Source organism: Corvus hawaiiensis, chromosome 7, assembly GCF_020740725.1.
Source record: "Corvus hawaiiensis isolate bCorHaw1 chromosome 7, bCorHaw1.pri.cur, whole genome shotgun sequence".
Classification (NCBI taxonomy): domain Eukaryota; kingdom Metazoa; phylum Chordata; class Aves; order Passeriformes; family Corvidae; genus Corvus; species Corvus hawaiiensis.
This window is the reverse complement of record NC_063219.1, coordinates 14,711,561-14,732,510: the sequence shown is the minus strand read 5'-3', so window position 1 is coordinate 14,732,510 and position 20,950 is coordinate 14,711,561. Positions and strand designations below refer to the sequence as shown.

Genomic DNA, 20,950 nt, shown 5'->3' with positions numbered 1-20,950 from the left:
AACCCTATGTTATAAATAGTTATAGGAAAAATGCTGTCATCTCTTGGGTTGAGTAGTAAAATAATCAAACTTTCTCTACTACCAGAGACTGCTAAATTCTCATGGTTGTACAAGCACCTCTGTTTTCATACATCTGTGGTAACATCAAGATAGAAAATTAAGAAGTGACATATTTAATTATTTAGATTTTCCTTGTAAATGCTGCACATGTCTTACAGACAGAATCAATTTTTACTCTGCCTAAGTTTCTCTCTTTTACTCTCTGTCTGTTTAATATCTGAAAATTAAATACATTTTGCTCAGTGCTTAGATTTATCTGGATCTGTTAAGGTCACTTCCTGAGGTTTTGAATATGGAGCCAGTGACTGCTCCTTAGGTTAAATTCTCTCATTTTCTGGCTCCTGCTCCCATTTTACTGGGAGCTGTAATCCCTTGTGATCATTTCTGATTCACTAAGGAAGTCTGATGTTTTTCTGTGTGTACCCTTTTTTTACTGCAAGGAAAATGCCAGTGGTAACCCATGATCTAACAGCCTTGGTGAAATGATGACCCATTACTGTGAGTCTAAGTTACTATGACTACACAACATGCTCAGTCTCTTGCTATGGCTATAGGAGTCTGCTCAAAAAGGCTAACCGCACTGTAAGTGTGGTGTGGTTTTAGATTTTTTTTTTTCAGTTTGTTGGGGGTTTTGTGGGATTGGTGGGGTTTTTTAGGGTTTCTTGATTGGTTGGTTGGGGGTTGGTTGGTTTTGGTTTGTTTTTTTTCCATCAGGCATCTCTTTCCTCTTTGGATAGTCAGTGGTTTAGGGACCTACTAAGGTTCTCTCTGGGCCATTGTGCCATTGATACATCTCTAAATTTCGGTACATTTCTTAATATTTTTAAGTTTTGTTTCCAAAGCATTCTCATGGAAATCAGTTCTGTGAAAAACACTACTTTGTGTTTGTCCTAGGTGTGCTGCTAGATAGTTAAACTGGTTGCCTTCTGTTACTGTGTATGAGCCAGCAAGAGCTTCCTTTTCACCTTATGCATAGCTTCTACAATTCCATAGACTCCTCTTGTGTCCCCATTCATTGCTTCTTTCTCTAAAGAATCCTAATCCCTGGGCCTTGTAGTAATGTTTCTACTTGTGTCCAACTATCCTTGCTCTCTTTTCAATATCCTTCTGAATTATATTACATCGTTTTTCAGAGAGGAAGAATGAAACCTTAGGTGCTACTTAACAAGGCACACCATTAACTATTGATTTCTAGTTGGGGTGTTTGGACTTTCTTGGACTTGTAAATTACTGTCTCCCTTTGACTTCACTAAGCATATATTCAAAGAACAATCCAGTGCACATCTAGTGGACTGTTCCAGAGTGATAACAGCCTTTTTGTATGTCTCAAGAGTTTTCCCCTGCTTTCCTGTAGACTCACTGCAGTCTGACAGGGAATTTCACCTGCATTTCTTATTAATGTCCTGCAATCTTTTTGCAGAACTTCCTAGTCTCCTTCCTTTTGGTAGTTATATTTGGTATCACACTGAACCATATGAGTTCCTCTTTTGTTCTAAATTCTTTTTCCTGTGAGAACTCACCTTTTACTTTTCATTTGTTTCCTGTTCTTGTGTTCAAACCTGAAGGAATGGGATCACAGTGCAAGAAGCCTGTGTGTGTGTGTTTGGTAGCATACCTGTATTTTACATCCAACTGGCAATCACTTTTTAAAGTCTAAATCAAAACTTTTCTCCTCATCTGCTTATCCTCACTTTCTTCTGATGATGCTCACAGTTTTCCTGAGATACAGGGTTTGAGCTATTTCTTCTGATTCTCACCTTTAGGAGGCTATCCAGCCAATAGGAATTTTATAGGATTCTTGAGCTAATAGTGTGGGTTTATGGGGGTTGGGGTTTTTTTGGGTTTTTTGGGGGAATTGTTGGAGTTTTTTTCCCAATATTTTTTTGTTTGCTATATCTGTGTTCTTTTCAAATAAATATAATATGTTGCTTTCTCCTTTGATCCCTCCTTGTCGACCCTTTTTCTCTCAGGTTAGGCTAGTGCTTTCACACAGGACTGTACAAAAAGACTGCCAACATTTCATGCAACAGAACAGGTCATATGAAAGTGTGGCATGTCATTATTGTTAGATTGCTTACCTGCCATTAAAACCCAAGAAAGTGTTCATATTTCCTGTTAAGTTTTGGAGGGGTGAAGACATATTCTACATTGAAAAATGCAGGGACTTTTTCTAGGATGATACCTTTGAGTTGAGAAGTGAATTTACAGGCCAATAATGACCAATAATGAACTGCAGTCTTATTAAATATTGCAGGTATTTAAGTGTTGTTGCTTAGCAAATCACTGAATGGTTTGAGTAGTTTGTATTTGTCTTTGTAAAAAGTAATTTTCTAGTGTTAGCTGAATGCTGTTGTAAAGGTAAAGAAGGAGTTACCGTGATGGTAGGAAAGTTAAGACTGTAATTAAGAAATGCCACTTTGTTCTCTTGCCATAGGATAACAGAAATTTTTCTTCCTCTGAGGTCTTTGCTGAAAATGTGGTTCTCTTCTGTACGTGAAAGGTGATAAATGCTCCCCATCAAAGGGACTGAAAGCATGAACCTACAATCAGTTCGGATGCAGCTATGGAGAAGTTAAAAATGGAGTAAAGCACTCCACTAAAATGGAGTAAAGCAATTTGTGCCTTGCACTTAACTTCACTATAAGTACAAAGTTTCCCTATATTTACCTTTAATTATATATATGCAAATCTGAAAATCAGCTCTTCAGGAAAATCCCAAGGGGTGTATTTTCTGCTTGGTGTGATTTTAATTCTAGTTTAGTTAGTTTAGGGATTTGAATAATATGTGATTTACTTCAACATTGCTTGAGGCCTTCCAGTCATCAGTCAGTGAACTGGTGTAATGTAGTTGCTTCTGCAGGTTATTTAACCCCTTTCTAAATTTTATTTCAGATTTTCCAGTTTCTGATCGTGGCAATGGTGAAAACGAAACCCCACCACCTCTCCCACCACATCCTAGTGAGGATCTGCTGAATGAGGATTATAATCACAGGTTGGACTTCAGCTCTTCTTAATAGTTACAGCACTAATTGCTCAGTAATGGTTGTGATAACAATTCTAATTGATTATAAAATGACCTTTTTTTTTTTTTAAATTTGTACCATTCTCTTTAGTCACCTGGAAGATATTTTAATATAATCTGTGAATGTTATTTTAGCATTTAGTGTGTCAGTCATTTCAGTTGTACATAAGCTGCTGTATGCCTGCTATCCATGATACCCATCTTGTGTTCAGTGAAACAAAAAGAATCCCAAAGCAAAATCTCAATTAAAAAAAAAAAGTTAATTTAAAACTGGACCATGGGTGCAATGTGTAAATACAGTGTGAATTCTTGTAAAGCTCTCAAAGTCTAAGCCAAACACAGTTTGTAAGAAACTGAATCTCCTTCTGTCACCCAAAGATATTCTTGAGGTTACAAAATGAATTTTTGGTAAGTCTGAACACTGAAATGGGTAGGAGAAAAATTAATGAACACTTCCCCAGTTCTAAAGGTATTGGGTAGATTTTTCAGATACTATTGCAAAGCCTGGCATGCTTGATAGCAGGTACAAGCTTTAATTTCCTTAGTAAATACAGAAGTCTGGAGGTGCAGAAAAAAGTGTAAACATGTTGAAGTTCACCATGGCTCATACTCTCTCTATCTCAAGTAGCACAGGATTCAAATCAAAGGCATAATTTCAACCTCTTCTGATGATGAATGCAACCAATCCTGATCATGATGCTGAAATGCAATGCTGAACATTGTTTCTTCATTTACTCTGTATTCAATTTTGATAGTCGTGCATCCACAGCAATGATATTAAGAACGTATGCATTTCAGCTAAAAATTTAGCTATGTGTCTGTCCTTGTGTGCATGAGTGAGTAAAAACACCCACTACCCTTAAGTGATTGGTTGCATGTAGTATCAAAGAGTAGGTACATTTTATTATGGATACCTTGAATTCTTCATACAAAACTTTCATAACTATTTTCTTTTTGCTAACACAGAGTAATTACGCTAGAATAATTTTGTTATTTCTGGTCTCCCAGGGAGGTATGTATGACATGATAAACAAACAAGTCTACTCAGATCAATGCAATATTCTGCATTACATTCTCAACTGCAGTTGTTTGTTAGAATCTGTTCCTAATTTTTCCTTCAAGCTAGGAGAAAAACATTCTTTTAAATGCTGATGATGTATTAAAATGATGATGAATTTACAGGCCCTTTGTCTTTTCCAGTGTTGTATTGTTTTTCCATTTAAAACTTAAGTTCTCTTGAAATTGAACAGCTCTATCAAGTCACATGGATTTCACTGAAATTGCATTTCAACAAAATGCATAGGAAAATACTTAGGAAAGTATTTTGACACTGTAAATCTAAACCTTTTGAACAATTTGGAAATAAATATTTTTATTTTTCAAACTGCTTTTTTGCTTAGGACTCCCTAAAAGAATAATTTCTTTTTCTAATCAAAAAGACACACATAAGATTTCAGATTGCATTGAGGTGTTGCACTTTGAGCTGAAATTTACTTGGAGTTTCACTCAGGTACGATTTTGAAATGTTTAGAAAGTTGCCTTAAAGTAAAAGAATGGAAAAAAAAAAGACCAAAACAAAATAAAAATCAAAACAACCAAACCACAATGCCCTGGAATTCTTCAGTCATAGCATGTTCCAAAAGACCTCTGGCCACTGCATAAGTGTGGTGCAAGGCTATAAAATAATTTTATATTAGCAGATGAAGTAGAATTGATCCAGGTACATTGTCAGTATTTCTCCAACATTCTGTAGCATGTTATTTGGAAATGCAGTGGTTAGATAGAACTAGCAAAATGAAAAGAAAGTTATAACTAATCCTTCACATTTATATTTCCATCTGTGATGAAAAACCAAGTGACTGAAGGTGTTAAGTCTCAGAAAAGGAAGTTGAGAATCAATATCTGATTTTAGAAATGCATGCTGTAAGCAACTGGAGGAAGAAACACATGTATATTTGGGCAGTCTTTAATTAGTTCACTTGTGGTTTGAACTTGTACCTTGATATTTTACATAACTTTTTTTTTTTCCCTACAGCCCTATCATAAATTCAGCAATGCATTTAAAAGATCAGCACATCAACTTCAGATCTTTGACACCAGCCAAGCAGTCTGAATCAATTAATTTGAAAGCCTCCAAAAGCATGGATCTGGGTAAGAAGGGCTGGGGTGACATGCAGGTCAGCGTTTTAGCCTTAGCCCATCTGCACCATCTCTGATTCTTGCTTTTGTTTCTTTAACACTAACATCAGGGAGTAACTTCTGCAGAGGAGCTGCAGTGATGGGAACAATGGTCAGCCTCCTCTAGCAGCTGTTTGCAAATACCCTTTTTATTGGAGCTGAAGAAAGTTTGTTCGTTTTTTGTTTGGGTTTTGTTGTTTGGTTTTTTTTTTTTAAAGGCCCATTGTATTGAAATCCTAGCTGAGGAAAAGGGGGAATGATGGAAAAATGAGCAGAAAGAATTGCTGTACAAGTTTTGTATGCCTAAAATATAAAGCAAAACCAGCAATCACAAAAGTAATTTCTTTTATAGAATATAAATGATTGTAAAACTACACTGGACAAAGGGAAACATTCCTAACACAAGTTGTTTATTTCTTCATTGACAATGACAAACAGAAGCAATCAAAGTGTTGCAGTAGGTCTTTATAAATGCTTGAAGAGTGTAAGGTTATGGTTCTCTACCCATCAGTGCAGGAAATCTTGCAGGGGGGTGAAGCAGAAAGTAAAAGGTTCTTTCAATACCAGGAAAGCATTTGCAGGTGGAAGATTGAAGTGTTACTGCAGCCGAAAACCAGGCCAGGCTTTAATGAGGGTTCAAGAAAGCCTGTTAAGTCTCAAAAAAACCCAGATAAGGTTTTCTTTTTCATTTTGCTTCTTCTTGGCCACACTCAGTCTTTATCTGTTTGTTTTGGTTTTATTTCAAATTCCAGTGTTGATGGGGAAACTTTGAGGACTGCCATTAGGATATCTTTAACAATAGATTTGTGTGCTTTGTTGGATCAGGTTTTGTACACCATTAATAGAAAGCGATTAATTTCATATATGTATATATTCAAGGTGGATTTTTGTTACCTTGCAGGTTATTTTTCCCCTGAAATGTTCCAGACTGGTCTTAGGTTTTGTATTGTTGATTTTTATTGTCATCTTAACAGGATATTTTGATGTAACATTAAGTGTGTGTACTCCTCTAATGGCATGTAAGGAAAGCCAGACAGTTACTAATGCATGGAATGCATAAGAATGGATATGATTAATTTAAGAAACGTCTTAAGGCAGAATTGTAACACTACTGCATGACCAGGCCAGAAATAAGTCATTTTCATCTTCTGTTACACTGTTTTAATGAAGAGTAATGTATTGGGTACTTTTTTAAGAATGAAAGTGCTCTCAAAAAATGGTTGAATTTACAGACTTGAGTCAAAACATAAATTATACGTAGTCTACTAGAAAAATGGATGTTCAGCTTTACTGAGTCATCTTTTAGAAAGGTTTGCTTCCAGCTCCCACAGAACTCCCAAGAAAGAATGCTCATAAGCACCCAGTGTAGAGTTAGGCAGTGGGAGTGTGCATGAGAGCATATTCAGAGCTGCCAGGTAACTCATACTTCAAATTCTATACACAATCTGCTCTTGACACCCAAAAGCAATCCTTTGAGAATATATACGAGTCGCTAAATGATGGTGGCTAAAAACTAAAATACAATTGGATACAAAAATAAAATAAAAATGGGATACAAATATATCTTTTAGGTTGTTCAAAAATTGTTGTCTGTAGAAGTTACTGTTGAAAATGCCACTTGTGTTATAAAAGTAAAAAATAAAAAGGGTGATAACCAGTCTGATTGGGTATGTGAAGGTAAATCTACTACTTGAGACAGTCATGTAAGGAACTGGAGGGACTATGAAAGATCTGCACTATATTGTTTTATAAATAACAATAGATGAAGTAAAATTCCTTGCACATAGCTTGGCAAATAATGAAACTGAGGAAGATGAAAGCTAGGGCCTTTTACAGTCTTCCTCTAGCAAGCAGTGAAGTACCATGTTTGGCTTCCCACCTTTTGAAAGATTTTAAGCAGAAACTACTGTCTGGAAGAGGAAACGGAACAGAAACATGAAAATCTCAAGTGAAGTAACTGCAATATACAGTGCTTCAATTACAAATAAAATCCCAAGAGTTTGGTATACAAAAATGTTCTTCCAAATAGAACATTCATATAATACACATTCCAGGATGGATTTTTGGGAAAACAAAGTTATTTCTTAGGGTTTTTTGCTTGCTTCTTACTTAACTGCAGTCATGACCAGTAGTAACTTCTCATCCCAAGATGCAGCCATGTACCCATTACTGATTTCAGTGCACTGTTTCCTGAAAAAAAAAGGAAAGAGGGAAGTCATCTTTCAGCTAATTTGGTAGCAGAGGGGAGATGTCCTTTCTTTGAAATGTTCTAAGCCCTATTTTTCCAGGAGTCATGGGATGCTGTCCACTTACTACTTTTCTTTTGTTCTCAAGTTCTGTCAGTCCCTTTAAAAACAAATCTAACATGATGAATGGAAGAAAACAGAGAATTGGAGTCCAGGAGGGGAGCTCTGAGGCCTTAGAACACGTGATTTAGATGCAGTTTCTTTCTTTTTAAACCAATTGTCTCTGAATCATGTGTCTCCACAGATCTGTGAAATCACTCAGAGACTGGGTCGAGAGACCCAGAATGACAATCACAGATTCAGTAGGCAACAGAACTGGTCTAATACAGGGCATAAATGTGAAATCTGTACTGCCACTCACTTAGGAAATATTCTACTTCACCTTGAAATGTGTATAATGCATCCAGTGCCTAATTATGAGGTTAAAAAGGCAGGGATTGCTAAATGACATCACCATCTGAAGGATCATCGAAGATGGGTAAGAGAACATTTTAAACAGAAGAAAATCCAGATGTTATTATGGATTGTGAATCTTACATGAAAAGAGTAAATTCATTAAATTAGGGAGCTAGTGAAATTGCATAGTAAGGATCTTCCTGGCTTTGATGAGGCCTGATGTATATACAAGGCAAATCTGTTAAGTAAAGACTAGTTTATAATTACACAGGTTCACAGTGGAAACCCATTGAACACTGATGTTTATCCTTTCAGTTTTATATATATTTAGGCCCAGAAACCTTTGAGTGTTTAATCTGCTTTTCATTCATTTTTCATTCATACCTATTTACAAAATAATAATTGCTATAAATTAATATCCTCAGTGAATAATGTGAGGTAATAAGGATGGGTGAAAAAGTTTCAGTACTGCTAACACGTTGCATCAATTTGTTGTTGTCACTCTCCAGAGCAAACCCTGCAGTGAAAGGAACTTGGCATATCCAGCTGTAGGTTACTTGCCAGTGGGGCAGCTGGAGTTTATTGACACTTGATGCATGACTGAATTGTTGGTTGGGCAGCTGGGCAGGAGCAGAGGGCATGAACCACTGCCACCTGGTTATTTAGGCTGTCATGCCGTGAGTCCTATGCACTGACACAAGTCTTAATTGCCAAATTCACAGATAGCATGAACCCAAAACTAGCATTGCCTGAAGTTGGTGTACTTCAAGAACTCATTTTCTTTCCAGATGAGTTAGTTTTTGCTTGAACCTACTTTAAAAAATAAAAATCAATGGCATGTGTCATTGAGTTGCTGTTGTAGAAATCAAGGAAAAAAAAGAAAAAGGCACATCTAGTGGTAATGATATTTTTTTTGGTTTTGCAGATACGAGCAGAACTTGCCTCATATGTGCAGATGTCCTTATGCAGAGTGTGTGGGGGCAGGGTGACTGGTTCCCTGTTTTAGTATCCATCATTTCCACAGTGATCAAATGCTTCTCAAAATTTACAGCTTCATTCATTGTAATAGGCTACAGATTAGTTCCACGTCAGCTATAAGTCTTAATGTTCTTCCCTGCTGCTGTGTTGAGATACTGACAGCACTTTCTGGATCACTGGCAGAGTTCATATCCTGAGTCTTACGGTATATATTTCTTTGCCTTGCCTACTTTTATTTTGAACAGGTGGTGGTAAAAAGATCACAGGCCCCTGTTTTCTTCTGCTGATCCTGGCACCTGACACATCCTCTCAGTTGAATTTTTTTTTTTGTTCTTCAGCCATGGTCACCCATATGCTAGCAAAGCAAAGATTCCCCCTTATAACTGCGACTTCAAGAATTTGTGCAGGGCCAAAGTCTGACTTTGTGCTAACCAGAGTTGTACTGCATGCCAAGCTTGGACTTGTGCTTAGAGCACAGTGTTAAAAATAATCAAAACAAAATGAAAAAGGTGGAAATAAATGTTGTGTTTTCCCTTCCCACTGAACTGGAACACTTCTTTTGAAACTTAACAGCAGATTAAAAATTAAGAAATCAATGGCTTCTAAATAAGTCATTGGAAGGATGATTTTCCGTTTCCTTTAACAACCTTCTATATACACACATTTTCACTTACATTACCACAGTTCTCTAGAGAAGAATTTCTATATAATATTTTGTCAGAATCCATTTTCAATAGTGTTTGGTTTTTTAATGATATTAAAAAGGTAATTTTTGTAATGTTAATGTGAAATTGTTTTTTAATGTTTTATTGGAAGGTGTAAATCAGCATGCTCTATGAAAATGAAAGGAAAGAAGGTGTCTTATCTCCAACACCCTCACTTTCCATAGATCTTTATGCATGGGAGTGGTTTAGGCTGTGCATAAATGTACTGTAAAAACTACAGCCATGGGAATTGTATGCAAACACATGAAAGCGTGGCTTGTTTTAACCTGAAGCAACGTGAAATTGAATCATATGAATATATAGCAATTCTGTTGTGTATCAATTCAGGCGAAGTACTGTGTGGATTTTTATTTGAGGATGTTGCTTTAATAACCCATGACCACTATCCCAAGGTGCTGCTTAATTCCCTCTTCTTTTCTCCATCAAAGGCAAAACCCCATAAATTTTAACTGATTAAGCTCTATAGCCTGAAGAAATGGATATGTCCTTTACTTGATTTTAAATGTGAGTGAAATATTGTTTGCTGAAACATCATTAGACATACTTGGAGTCCCTTAACCTTGGGGCACATTTATTAAAATATTGGCCAACTTATTTATTTAGGAATAATTAGCAAGTAAATGTGCAAGGTATAAGGTATGGAGTATTCTGCAAGGAAGCTAGTATTTAACTAAATGCTAATTTCTTTGTCAGTGAAGGGATGCATTCGATTACAGTTCATACTTCTAAAACGCCTCAAAATAAAGGGAAACCTGTGTCCCATATCCAGAAGGATGTGGAAAATGCAATCAAGATGCTATTAGCTGCTTCATGGTTTGCTCTGAAGCAGATTATTGTTACTCTGAGTGAAATTTCTGTAAACTGAAATAAATATCTCAAAACATAGCCAAATGAGGACCAGACAGAGCTAATGAAGATTGCTCTTTCAAGCAATGTTTGGATTCAGATACAATTGAGAGAATGCATTTGGGAAGTCCCTAGTGAGAGTTGTGGTATATTAGTGGGACAAAAAGTAGTTTGGTATTTTATAGTCATTGTTTTGTTAACCATGTCATATGTATGCAATACATTTATTTGGTTGCTTTGAGTTGAAACCAATTTCAGAACTGGATTTAGGAGCTAGTTAGGTTTGTTAGAGCATTAATGAGGAATTGGAGAAGCCAGATCAGAATTCTAAGAATCTTTTCAATGTTACTGGCTTATAACAGTAATTTAACAAATCATCTTTGGAAGAGAGGCTTTTCAAAAACAAAAATGTTACAGGTTTAGGAAAAACTATATTGCTTATGGCTGTGATTGTCTTTGGTATCAAGGGCTAAAAGATATTTTAACAATATTCTAACATCATGAGTTGCTTTCTAGTATTGTCAGATTAGATGTACATTTTCTGAGGGTACTCTGCAGAATCAGTTTTTACAAATGACCACAATGCAGTTTTCATAGTTTAAATGACTTTCAAATTTCTGTTTGTAAGATCTATAAGTCAGGAATGAAACAAAATCATTTCTTAAGTGATAGGGACACTGTTAAATGAATTGAAATAAGACTGAAATTAGGTTTTTTCTGTTTGTGAAGAGAGGCTTTTAACAAGGCTAATTTTGTTGTTCAGTTTTACACCAAATCTGCACTGATGCAGTTGAGGGGATGGTGAGTTGTGGCATAAAGGCAGAAGTGGGCAGATGAGAATATCAACTTTCTGGACTGGTTTTGTAGAAATCATCTTAAGACACAAGGAAGTTTGTTGTGGAGCAGACTGAGAGCATCATGTGAGCTGTGATGGTGACACAGCTGAGAACTTAGTAACACATGCTTGAGGTGTTTTTTTTAGGCTGCTTTAGTGTTAAGTTTGAGTGGATCTGTTAATGCAGTTAGATTATGAAAGTGTTGGGGGAGAAAACAGCAATTAAGTTAATGTATAGCTACTATAAGAAAGAAGGTAAAGATGATAATGAAGTAACTTTTAAGAACACTGGTATAAATATATGTTGTCTAAACTTTGTCTTAAATCTGTTCCCTATCAATGCTTTCAATCAGTGAATGACAGATTACATTAGGAACTTGTAGTTTAACCCTAGGAATTTGGAAGAAGTGTTAATGACATGCGGAAGACGTGCAGCGGGGGAGTTTTAGCCTAGTATGGTTTCTCTGGAACAGAGGTGAGAGGGGATTAGAAAAGACAACAAAAGTGTAAAAGAAGCCGTGATGGCCTCAATTAACAGTGTAATCTTCAAGAACGAGTAGTTATGGCACTACAAGAAACTGAAGAAATTTGTATCATGCCGGCTGGGAAATTGTAAAACAATGGTTTTTTTCTGCCGGGAGAAAAACTTCCATTTAAACTTAAATGTGCCCAGTGGACAGCCTCAACTGTACTGCTGGTTCTTCAACAAGCAGTAGTAATAGTAAATGCAAGCTTAAGCACTTTCATTCCCATGTGCTGACACACAAGATGTATCCCTTGGGGATCTTCTCCGAACACAATTGAATCGAAGTATCAAATCAGTTCTAACAAAATTGTTCTGAAAAATCTAATTAGAGAAAACCTTGTACGGGAGAGAAAAAGAATCCAGAATCTCGGTTTGGGTGTGATTTATTCCTGCCTTTGAATGTGCTGAACAGGGTATCCCAAATATTGTGTTAGATGCCATTTTGGAAAAGGCTTACCTTTTTTTTTTTTTTTTCCCTTGGCCCTTGTGCAAGCCTTTTGGTAGTCTCAGAGCTTTTCAACACTGAACAGAAAGCTATTAAGGACTCCTAAACCTTCATGAGTGAGTAGTTGGTGGATATCTGGGTGACCCCAGAATAAAAGCCCTTATATGAAGGACAGGTGAGGAGAGGGAATTACTGAAGGAAAATATTTTAAGACAGTGCAAGTTTGCCCTTTCTGATACACACATTTTATTGCTACTGTGGATTTTAGCCTGTGGTATTTGTATGCAGCACTTCAGGGCAAACCTAGAACAGAAATCAGCATTTTCTAAGTGGTGGTTGTGAGACAACAATTGACACCACTTCTCTGAGTGATTTATGCCGCTCCTCGATGGGGAAACGCTTCACCCAGAAAATAAAACTGGCAGGAGAATTATGTCCTTGGCACTATCACTGACTAAAATTAATGGATGATGCACTGTCTTCATTATGATGAAAGGGCTGGGTAAGGATACCAGGAAAAAACAGTGACCCATTTGAGGCTTTGCTTTCTTATCATGTGTTTTTACCATAGAAACTGATGGCTTCTGAAAAGTATAGAAGCATTATTTATATATGTAGTTCGGGAATACAGCCCTTATGGATTGATTCATGTACAATGAGAAATTTTATATTTGGCTTCCTGTTAACTAAAAAAGGTATTTGTTAGGAAATTTGTTTTTTAGGAAATTCTTTTGTGTTTCAGTATCTTGTATTATTATTCCTCATTAATTGTAATTTTAATCCTTGTTTGCTTCTTTTCTGAGCACAGAACTGCAGCTGGTCTTCAAAGGTACGTGTCAGTTTGTCCAGCAGAAACACATGTGACTTTTGCATGTTTAGAAGATTTTTTAGTAGCTCTTGGTCAATGTGCAAAACTGATCCTTCACAAAAGAGTCCCTTAAGCAGCACCCTGTATCTTGTGAACGGTAGTAACTCTTTCGTTTGGGGAAAAGTAATGTAATGGTTCAGCAATTGAACTGGGCAGAAGGAGGGAAATTGGTTATCATGATTGGCAGCAGCATTGATTTGTGCTTCTCTAAACTGCAGTTTGGAACTAGATTGTTTACCTGTGTGTAAGCCTGGACTGTATTTGAGGCAAACTTTGAGAGGTACAGAAGGTAGTTGTGTGCTAAACGATTGGAAGTCACGCAATTCAAATGGTTACCTTGAGTAGGGCACAGAAATGGCAGTCAAAACATGTATGTGGAAGGACATGAAGGCACGTTGGGTGCTTTTACTGTTGCTAAACAATACTATTTATTTTCTTGAAGCAAAACAGCACTCCAGAATATTACCGTAGGAAATACTAAAAAATTCTGATCATTCATGGCATAGAGAGATGGGGTTTCTTACCCTCTCTAGTGGTTGTTGGCGTAGTTTAAAAAAAAGTGACAGTTGTTTGCTATCAGCTGGACAGATTTGTTTGGTTTGGTAATATTCCATCTTGCATAATCTGTGGTCTTTCTAGGCCTCCAAATGTCCATGTTTTTATTAAGTAGCTGTAGAACTTCTTTCATTTTTATTTCAGCAATTACTTTGAGTAGTGACGGTGAATGCATAACTGGTTTCTGTGGTGAAAATGTGGTTCCTAAATAATAGATGTTACTTTAAAAGAGCTGGCATGATTTCTACGGACAAACATTAATAACTTCATGAACTAACAATCCCTGGGGTTCCAGGGACCTTTCAAAATGTGAAGTATTTGTTTGATTCACAAATTAAGGAGAAGTGTCTTCTTGTTAGTGAATCTATTTATTCTCTTGTATGAACCTTTTTTTTTTTTTTTTTTGAGATTTTTCTTTGCTGTCCCCAAATTAGGTGGTTTTGGGGTTTTTTGAGATGTTATGCATTTAATAATTCTGGCTCAAGAATATACAGTAATTCTAGTGTCTTCATAAAAAGTTACTTGTGCATTCCCAAGTATGATCTTTTTGAGCTGAAATATTTCAGTTATTTGCAAAGTAATTACTATTTGATGTTAAAATAATTAGAATTCTTTTTACTTGAGTTCTAAGAGTAGATGGTATTTTTTCCTTGTTTAAAATCTTTCAGGTGATTTTCTACAAACACAGGCTAACACTAGTAGAATCTTAGAAAATAAATTTCCTCTTAGTTCTTGTCTTTTTTCAAAGGCCAAGGACTAGAGAGAGACTATTTTTGTCATAACTGAATGTTTGTATCAATTTTGAACAACGTGCAAAGAAGTGTTTTCAAATGGTGTTTTGTGTAACAGGATGTCCAGTGTACTTCCTAAATGAAATCTTTAGTTTTCAACCTTGGCATACAAAGTATTTATCTTCTGTTAGCCTTTTTCTTTTTTTCCTTTTTTTTTTTTTTTCTGTTGTCTTCTCCTTGTTTCCAGGGGAAACAAAGGAAGGAATAGGATTCTTTTCCAGTGGTCTTTTCTGTGCTACTCCTGTTCAGTCTAATGAAAGATGGCCAGCCTAGAAGGCCCTGCCTAAGCATAATAACCCATGAAATGAAAACTACCCTGTGGAGGTGCACACGTATTTTGTTCAAACTTTGATATAGAACTTTAATATTTGCATTTCCCAGTTTTTGTGCATGTGTGTGCTTAAACTCATAATGCTAACCTTGTATTTTGGTAAGATTATTTTTCATTTTTTAATCATTTTATTCTTCCTTTTTTCCCTCCAGTATTAAAATCTAATTTTTGTGTGTGAAGCTGGTGTGTAAAGTATGATTATGTTAAATGGATTTATCCCTTTTAATAATATAAAACTTAGTTTCAGGCAAACCTAGTCATCAGCATAGTTTTAAAAAAAATACTATGAACCTTGGGTTTTGTCTTTTTTCTAAAGTTCCTATGTACTGTAACATTACCTGCTTTAAGTAATTATCATACATTATACTGGTTGCCATTAGTGACTGCTGTAATTAAGGTTGTGAATCAGTTTCCATTATAATCCCTTGTTTTCACACAATCATAACTTGTCAGAGCACTGATCTTTAGGACCAAAGTTTTCCACGGTTGTTTTGCTTAGAGAGAAATTTGAGGGGAGGGAGGAGGAAGATGAGTTTGAACTATCCTTATAGTAAATCCTAAATCCTTGTCCAGTCATTTGGCGTTATAGGATCAAACTGCATAGCAAGGAGTTCAATAGTTATCATTTCCAGGGACTAGAAAAAGTTGAAAGGTCAAAGAGCGCAGAACTTCCTTGAGTTTTGTTTGCACTTCTAATTTTTACTAGTCCCACTGCCGTTTTGTTTAGCAGAATCGCTACATAATGCTGCAAACAGAATTAGTCTTACCTTATTAGCACTGTCATCCCACAAAAACTCTACACTATGTCAGTTTGCTGATAATCAGGTGACAATTAGATCACGGAAGTAGAGAAGAGATACAGTGGTCATTTGTGGATTCATGACTCCAGTTGTGAATCCCAGTCCTGAATCTTGATTTTTGAGGATAAAAGCTTCCCTAACTGTCAAGTGGGGAGGCATTATAAGAAAATATTTACTGTGATTATTTTCCCAGTAGTAACTCCCAAGTGTCAGTAACTACTGTACTGCTCTTTCCTGGGTAGAAAATAGCAGGTTCTTGTATCATTACAGATAACCCTCTATGTAAACTTTTTATAGTGACCGCTATACAGAGCTTGTTTAAGTTTGCATTTATGGAATTTTTGGTATGACTTGACAATTTATTTTATCATATAAAGAGATTATGTTTTAAGGCGAGCTATAAGGGAGTGCTTGGGCAGGCAGAGTTGAAGGATAAGCTTTCAACCCTCACATTCATTTCCTGTTCTTGTTTTATCATCCCTAACATTACATTTACCACCGTTTCTTTGCATAGAATTCGTTTTAAGAAATAGTGATTGGTTCTTCCCCTCAGCCCTCCAGGAGAGTATTTTAATTAGTTTCTTGAGATATGTGATGATAAACTGAAGTTACTGAACAGAACTTCCAATTCCTGTTACATTCAGAATTTGCTCCTCCACTACTGTCTGCAAACTGTTGCTACTGCAAACAACTTCCTTTATAAGATGATGTGAAATACTCCAAAGTTACAATTTATAGACAAAATAAAATATAACATACAAAACATGCATAAGCCTTCAAAAAGATCAGTGTTTGGGAGACCTTATTATCTGCAGAGGTCCTGTGAGGCAGTGAGATGTCTTGCAGATGGGAAGGTTTCCACATCTGGATTCTTTTTACAATTGAGGTCTTTGATCTGAAAATGTTACAACTCTCCTATGCCCTGTGATTTGTCTGGCAAGATGAGTTATTTACAAGTGCAATTGCTCTTCTGACAACTCAGTTTTGAGTGTGTAAGTGCTGAGGTCCTGATCTGTAACCCACAAGGACTGCTGGTAGTCCTTTTATTGGTTTCAGAGGGCTTTGATTCAGATATTTGGACTTTGAAGCACCCCATGGGGATTAGGTAAAGAAAGGCTTTTTTTTTTCATATTATTATAATTTAAAGATTCATGATGCTGTGTCTGAAATAATATGACAGTGTTTCAAAGGCTTGTGAATTTAAATAAGTTTCTGATCTTTGTGTCTTTTCTTTTATTTCTCCAGTGGCAGATGAAAGCAAAGTTGGTTTGTTGGCCGGACACAAATCGGGTAAGCTGTCCTCCTATTTTGGAGAAAAAGTCAGCAACTTAAAAGTAGCATGGGCAGTAAATGAAATCAGCTTCCAGAAACTGTGGTGATGAAGAGGCCAATTGAGGCATTACTTTGTATGCACTGACTCCAAGTTGAATGATGATGAATTAGAGATTGCTCTTAACCAGGTAGTGTATGTTGCCAAGTCATTCTCAGGAAGAGTTGTAACTTTATTTTTCAGTACAGGTGTTGTAAATTGAAGAAAATGCACTTTCAAATAAGTGGAAGTGCAGTGTCTCTTATGGAGTGTAGAGACTTAAACAATACACACTTTGAGAAGTACAAGTGTTTCTTTGCTTTCTCTTCTTGCTCTGAGTTGCCCTTCCATTACGAGGAATATGGAAGACAACACTAAAAAAATTCTACAGAGTACAAAAAAGTGTTACAGCTTTTCCTTTCATTGTGCAGGAGAAATAATTTGGTTTTTCTTAAACTTTTCAGGTGATAATAATAAAAGAAAATTAGCCCATAGTGCTGTAATTACTGTACCTGCTTACTAAATAAGTTCACCAACCATGCCATGGTATTGTACAACTTGCAGCTGTTTTATTAAAAAAACTTCCAAGGCTATGTCACGTAAGATTGTAATTTTTCATGAGCTGTGGGTAAGCTGACATGAGAAACCTTAAACTTCCTAGAAAACTTTAGTTATTCGGCAATCTCTTCTGATGTTAGAACATCCTGAAGTTTCAGGCTGCCCCTTTGTAGCACATTGTACATGCCTTTTTCCACTATTGATAGATCTAAGAGGCTGAATTCATGTAAAGGAAGGTCAGCTGTGAGATTCCTGATTGTTCATGGTATTCCTTCTCTCTACAAGTGGGTGTCCTCCTTTAGTTCTCTGGTGTGGATTTTCCTTATCTGAAGACTTTTTCCTGAACTTAGTAGACAAATTCTTTTTAAATTTTTTTGGCATCTTTCCTAAGCCTGTGAAGTTCTTGGATTCTCTTTCTGAATCAGGGAATAGTTCATATGTCTTGTAATATTATCACTCCTGGGAAGAAAAACAGTTCTTCCAGCTTTCTCTTTTGGGAATGTGAAAGCTTCAAAGAAATGATCTTGTCAACTTGAAGAAGCTGGGGGTGTTGCCCTTGGACTTTTCCCTGTTCAGAAAAATTACTACAAACATTGCAACATCATGCAGTTTACCAAAGATCAATGGAATTTGCTGCTATCAAAGAATATTGGAGGGGTGAGATTATAACTCTTTGGCAATCAATTGTTGTAGGTACATTAAGCTTTATAATGTAATTTTTAGTAGCATTTGATATTTCTTCTGCGCACTTCTGCAGATTCTTGAAAACTGACTTTGAAAAGTTTTCTGTTTGAAGACACCTACAAATTTTATATGAACATGTAGACCCATGTTTATTGAACTTTGGCTTGTTTGCTTTACTTATTCCTCACAGATCTCTTACATATACCTAAGATCTTCCTTCATAAACTAAAATCAGTGGCCAGCAGATCACCCAAGGAATAGATACAAAGATTCCTCAAGTTGTTTCTTTTTTTTTTCCCTTTTAGGAATAAAAGAATCTAGCTAACTTCTGAGAGGGTTGGTGTGTAAATTATTTTTGTTGGTCCTATCCACTTTACTGTTCAAATACCATTGGAAAACATTTCTCCTGCTCGCTATGTTCCATTTCCTAATGCTTCATAAAGAGAAATCAAGCTGAAATTTTGGTTTCCTCATTTTTCCATTCATATATTTAATTTAAAGGTCTGTTCAAGAACGCAGTGTTCTTTTTCTCTGGTCCCTTTTTACTCTATGCTTTCTAGAATTATATGTCATATGTGCAATTTTCTGGCATTCAGTCACACCACAGAACTCCTGTTTTAACATCATTCATTGTGCTGCCTTCCTATAGGGACCTTAAGAATGTTAAAAAGGAGACATTGCAGCTTCTTGTGCTGCAAGCAAAACACAGTTATTTTCTCATTACAAAATGAAGAGTTTCCATCCTATTCTAGACTTCAGGAAACTAAATGTATTTCTCTACAGAATTAATTATCACCTACTCACAATCAATGCAATTATCCTATCTCTCCTTCACTTGTTCTATAGAATACGCAGCAGAGTAATTCTCTCTAGGGAAATATCCTTTCTGTTTCTTCTGGGGCAATGGCTCTTCAGTTTAGTCTCAGCCTTTGGTACAGTTACTTTATCCCTCACATATTACATGTTACTGAGCAGCAGCAGCAGGAGTTAGAGGCGTGCATTCATTTCAAAAAGCGTGAAAACAATTCTCCGTAAGACTCAGGAATTAGAAGGATCTGTAGCTCTAGCCCCATCTGTCTCTTTGTATATTGCACTCAGGAGCAGTAGCTCCTTTCCCCCTACCCTCCTTAAAAAGTAGATTTGATTTTTAGAGGTATGTCTAGATACATCCTGAGCTTGTAAGCATGTTCTGTGGGAAGATGGCTGGAGCTTTGTTCCACATGTGTATGTGACCCTCATAGAAACCCCCCCGTGAATTCTGGTTCTCAAACCTGGCCTGTCCTTGATCTGGCTGGATGGAAAACCCCTGCTGTGGTTACAGGTGTTCTTAGTGTTGAAAATGTTTTCCACAATGCCATCAGCAAAAGCAGTGAAGTGCTGTATTGATGCCTCCTTGTGCTTTTCTGGAAAAAAAACAGATTTCAGACTGTGTGTGTGTAAGACAACTTCTCTGAATCCTCTAAGGAAGAATTTGTCCTCTGTAACCTTCCTGTGTGCTCAGCAATGGTATGCCAATACCAATGATGAGAATGAGAAGCAGACAAGCGGTGCCTCTGTTGTAAAGCAGAGAAGATCCTTAAAAATTCACAAAGATGAAAAATCAGCAAGCTTTAGCTTAGTTTTTCATAAACTCCTAGCTTCTTCTAAAAGCAGTTCTAGGGCAGTTAAGAGAATATCTTTATAAAGAAGGGCAAGACTTGCATATTGAGTACTGAAAATGAGTACTGAATTTTTTGCAGCTATTTTAATTTTTTTTCTAAAATTCTTTTTTGTGTTCTGATTTACTGCTTAGAACACTTTTAGTATGTATTGACTGTCTGCTGAGGTCCCTGCTGACACAGCTCTTTCAGATGATGCAGTGCTGGAGAAAAGCTGATGAGTCTTTCTTTATGAGCTCTGACATATTAATTAGCAAAATGGTCAAAAAAGCTTTCCTATTTTTATTTTAATGTCACTAGACCATGCTTTTGGCTGGGGTTGTGTTTCAAGACAGTTCTGAGACAAGATGAGTAAGATCTTATTTTCTTGCTGGCTGCTATGTGAGGAGCATGTGACTGGGCTATGGCTTAGTACCAGCAAGGCTGAGCGATAGGGGGGTAGCTCTGTTACCAAGCTGAATTTGAATTAATGCTATGTGTTTAAACCACAACATATGGCAAGAGATAGGGTTAGGATCTGAGTAGGAAAAGGCCCATTGGGATAGTTGGAAGGATGCTTCTGGTCAAGCTCTGTCCCTTAATGTTAATTTTGCTGGCAGTGCAGTTCCCATGTGGCTGTTCAGCCTGTAGGTAAGGTTAGTGTTCTGGAAAAGAAGGTCTGGAGAGGCAGCTGTACAGCTAAACCCTGCAAGGCAGGCTATCCTGGGACCTGAGTGCCATCACAGCTGTACTGCTTCGTGTGTGGGTGACTGAGTTGTGGTTAAACTGCAATTCAGATGAAAAGTGGAGATAGTTCGGAATAATTTAGGTTAAAGGTCTTGGTGTATCTCTGCATCCTTTAATGGCAGGATGTATTCTGCATTAAGGACATTTTTCTGAGGTTTTGTAAAGGCTAAGTGTGAGCTATTGGAACACCAGAAAAATCCTGTGGTTTTTGCATAGTTCCGTAGCACAAGAGGCTTCCTTTTAATCAAGGATTCTGGTGGGGGTTAATAGTGGATTTAGGAAAGACTACGGAAAGCTTGGTGCATGCTGCCGGGCTTGTTTGAGACTGCTGCCGTTATAATAAGTTTGATTTGCAGGTAACACAATTATGTCGAAGAGGTGGATAGGGAAGTGCTGTTCTCCTCTCCTTATGC

At 36.7% G+C, this 20,950-nt stretch overlaps 1 protein-coding gene across 1 annotated transcript in view; it reads left to right on the top strand.

Moving 5' to 3' along the window:
* The window catches only part of PARD3B (par-3 family cell polarity regulator beta), a 403,293-nt gene that overhangs the window by 215,019 nt on the left and 167,324 nt on the right, over window positions 1-20,950 (top strand). Inside the window, exons 14-16 of the mRNA XM_048309307.1 lie at window positions 2,953-3,052; window positions 5,118-5,233; window positions 16,848-16,892. Coding sequence (XP_048165264.1) covers window positions 2,953-3,052; window positions 5,118-5,233; window positions 16,848-16,892 — 261 coding nt within the window. The remainder of the gene's footprint in view (window positions 1-2,952; window positions 3,053-5,117; window positions 5,234-16,847; window positions 16,893-20,950) is intronic.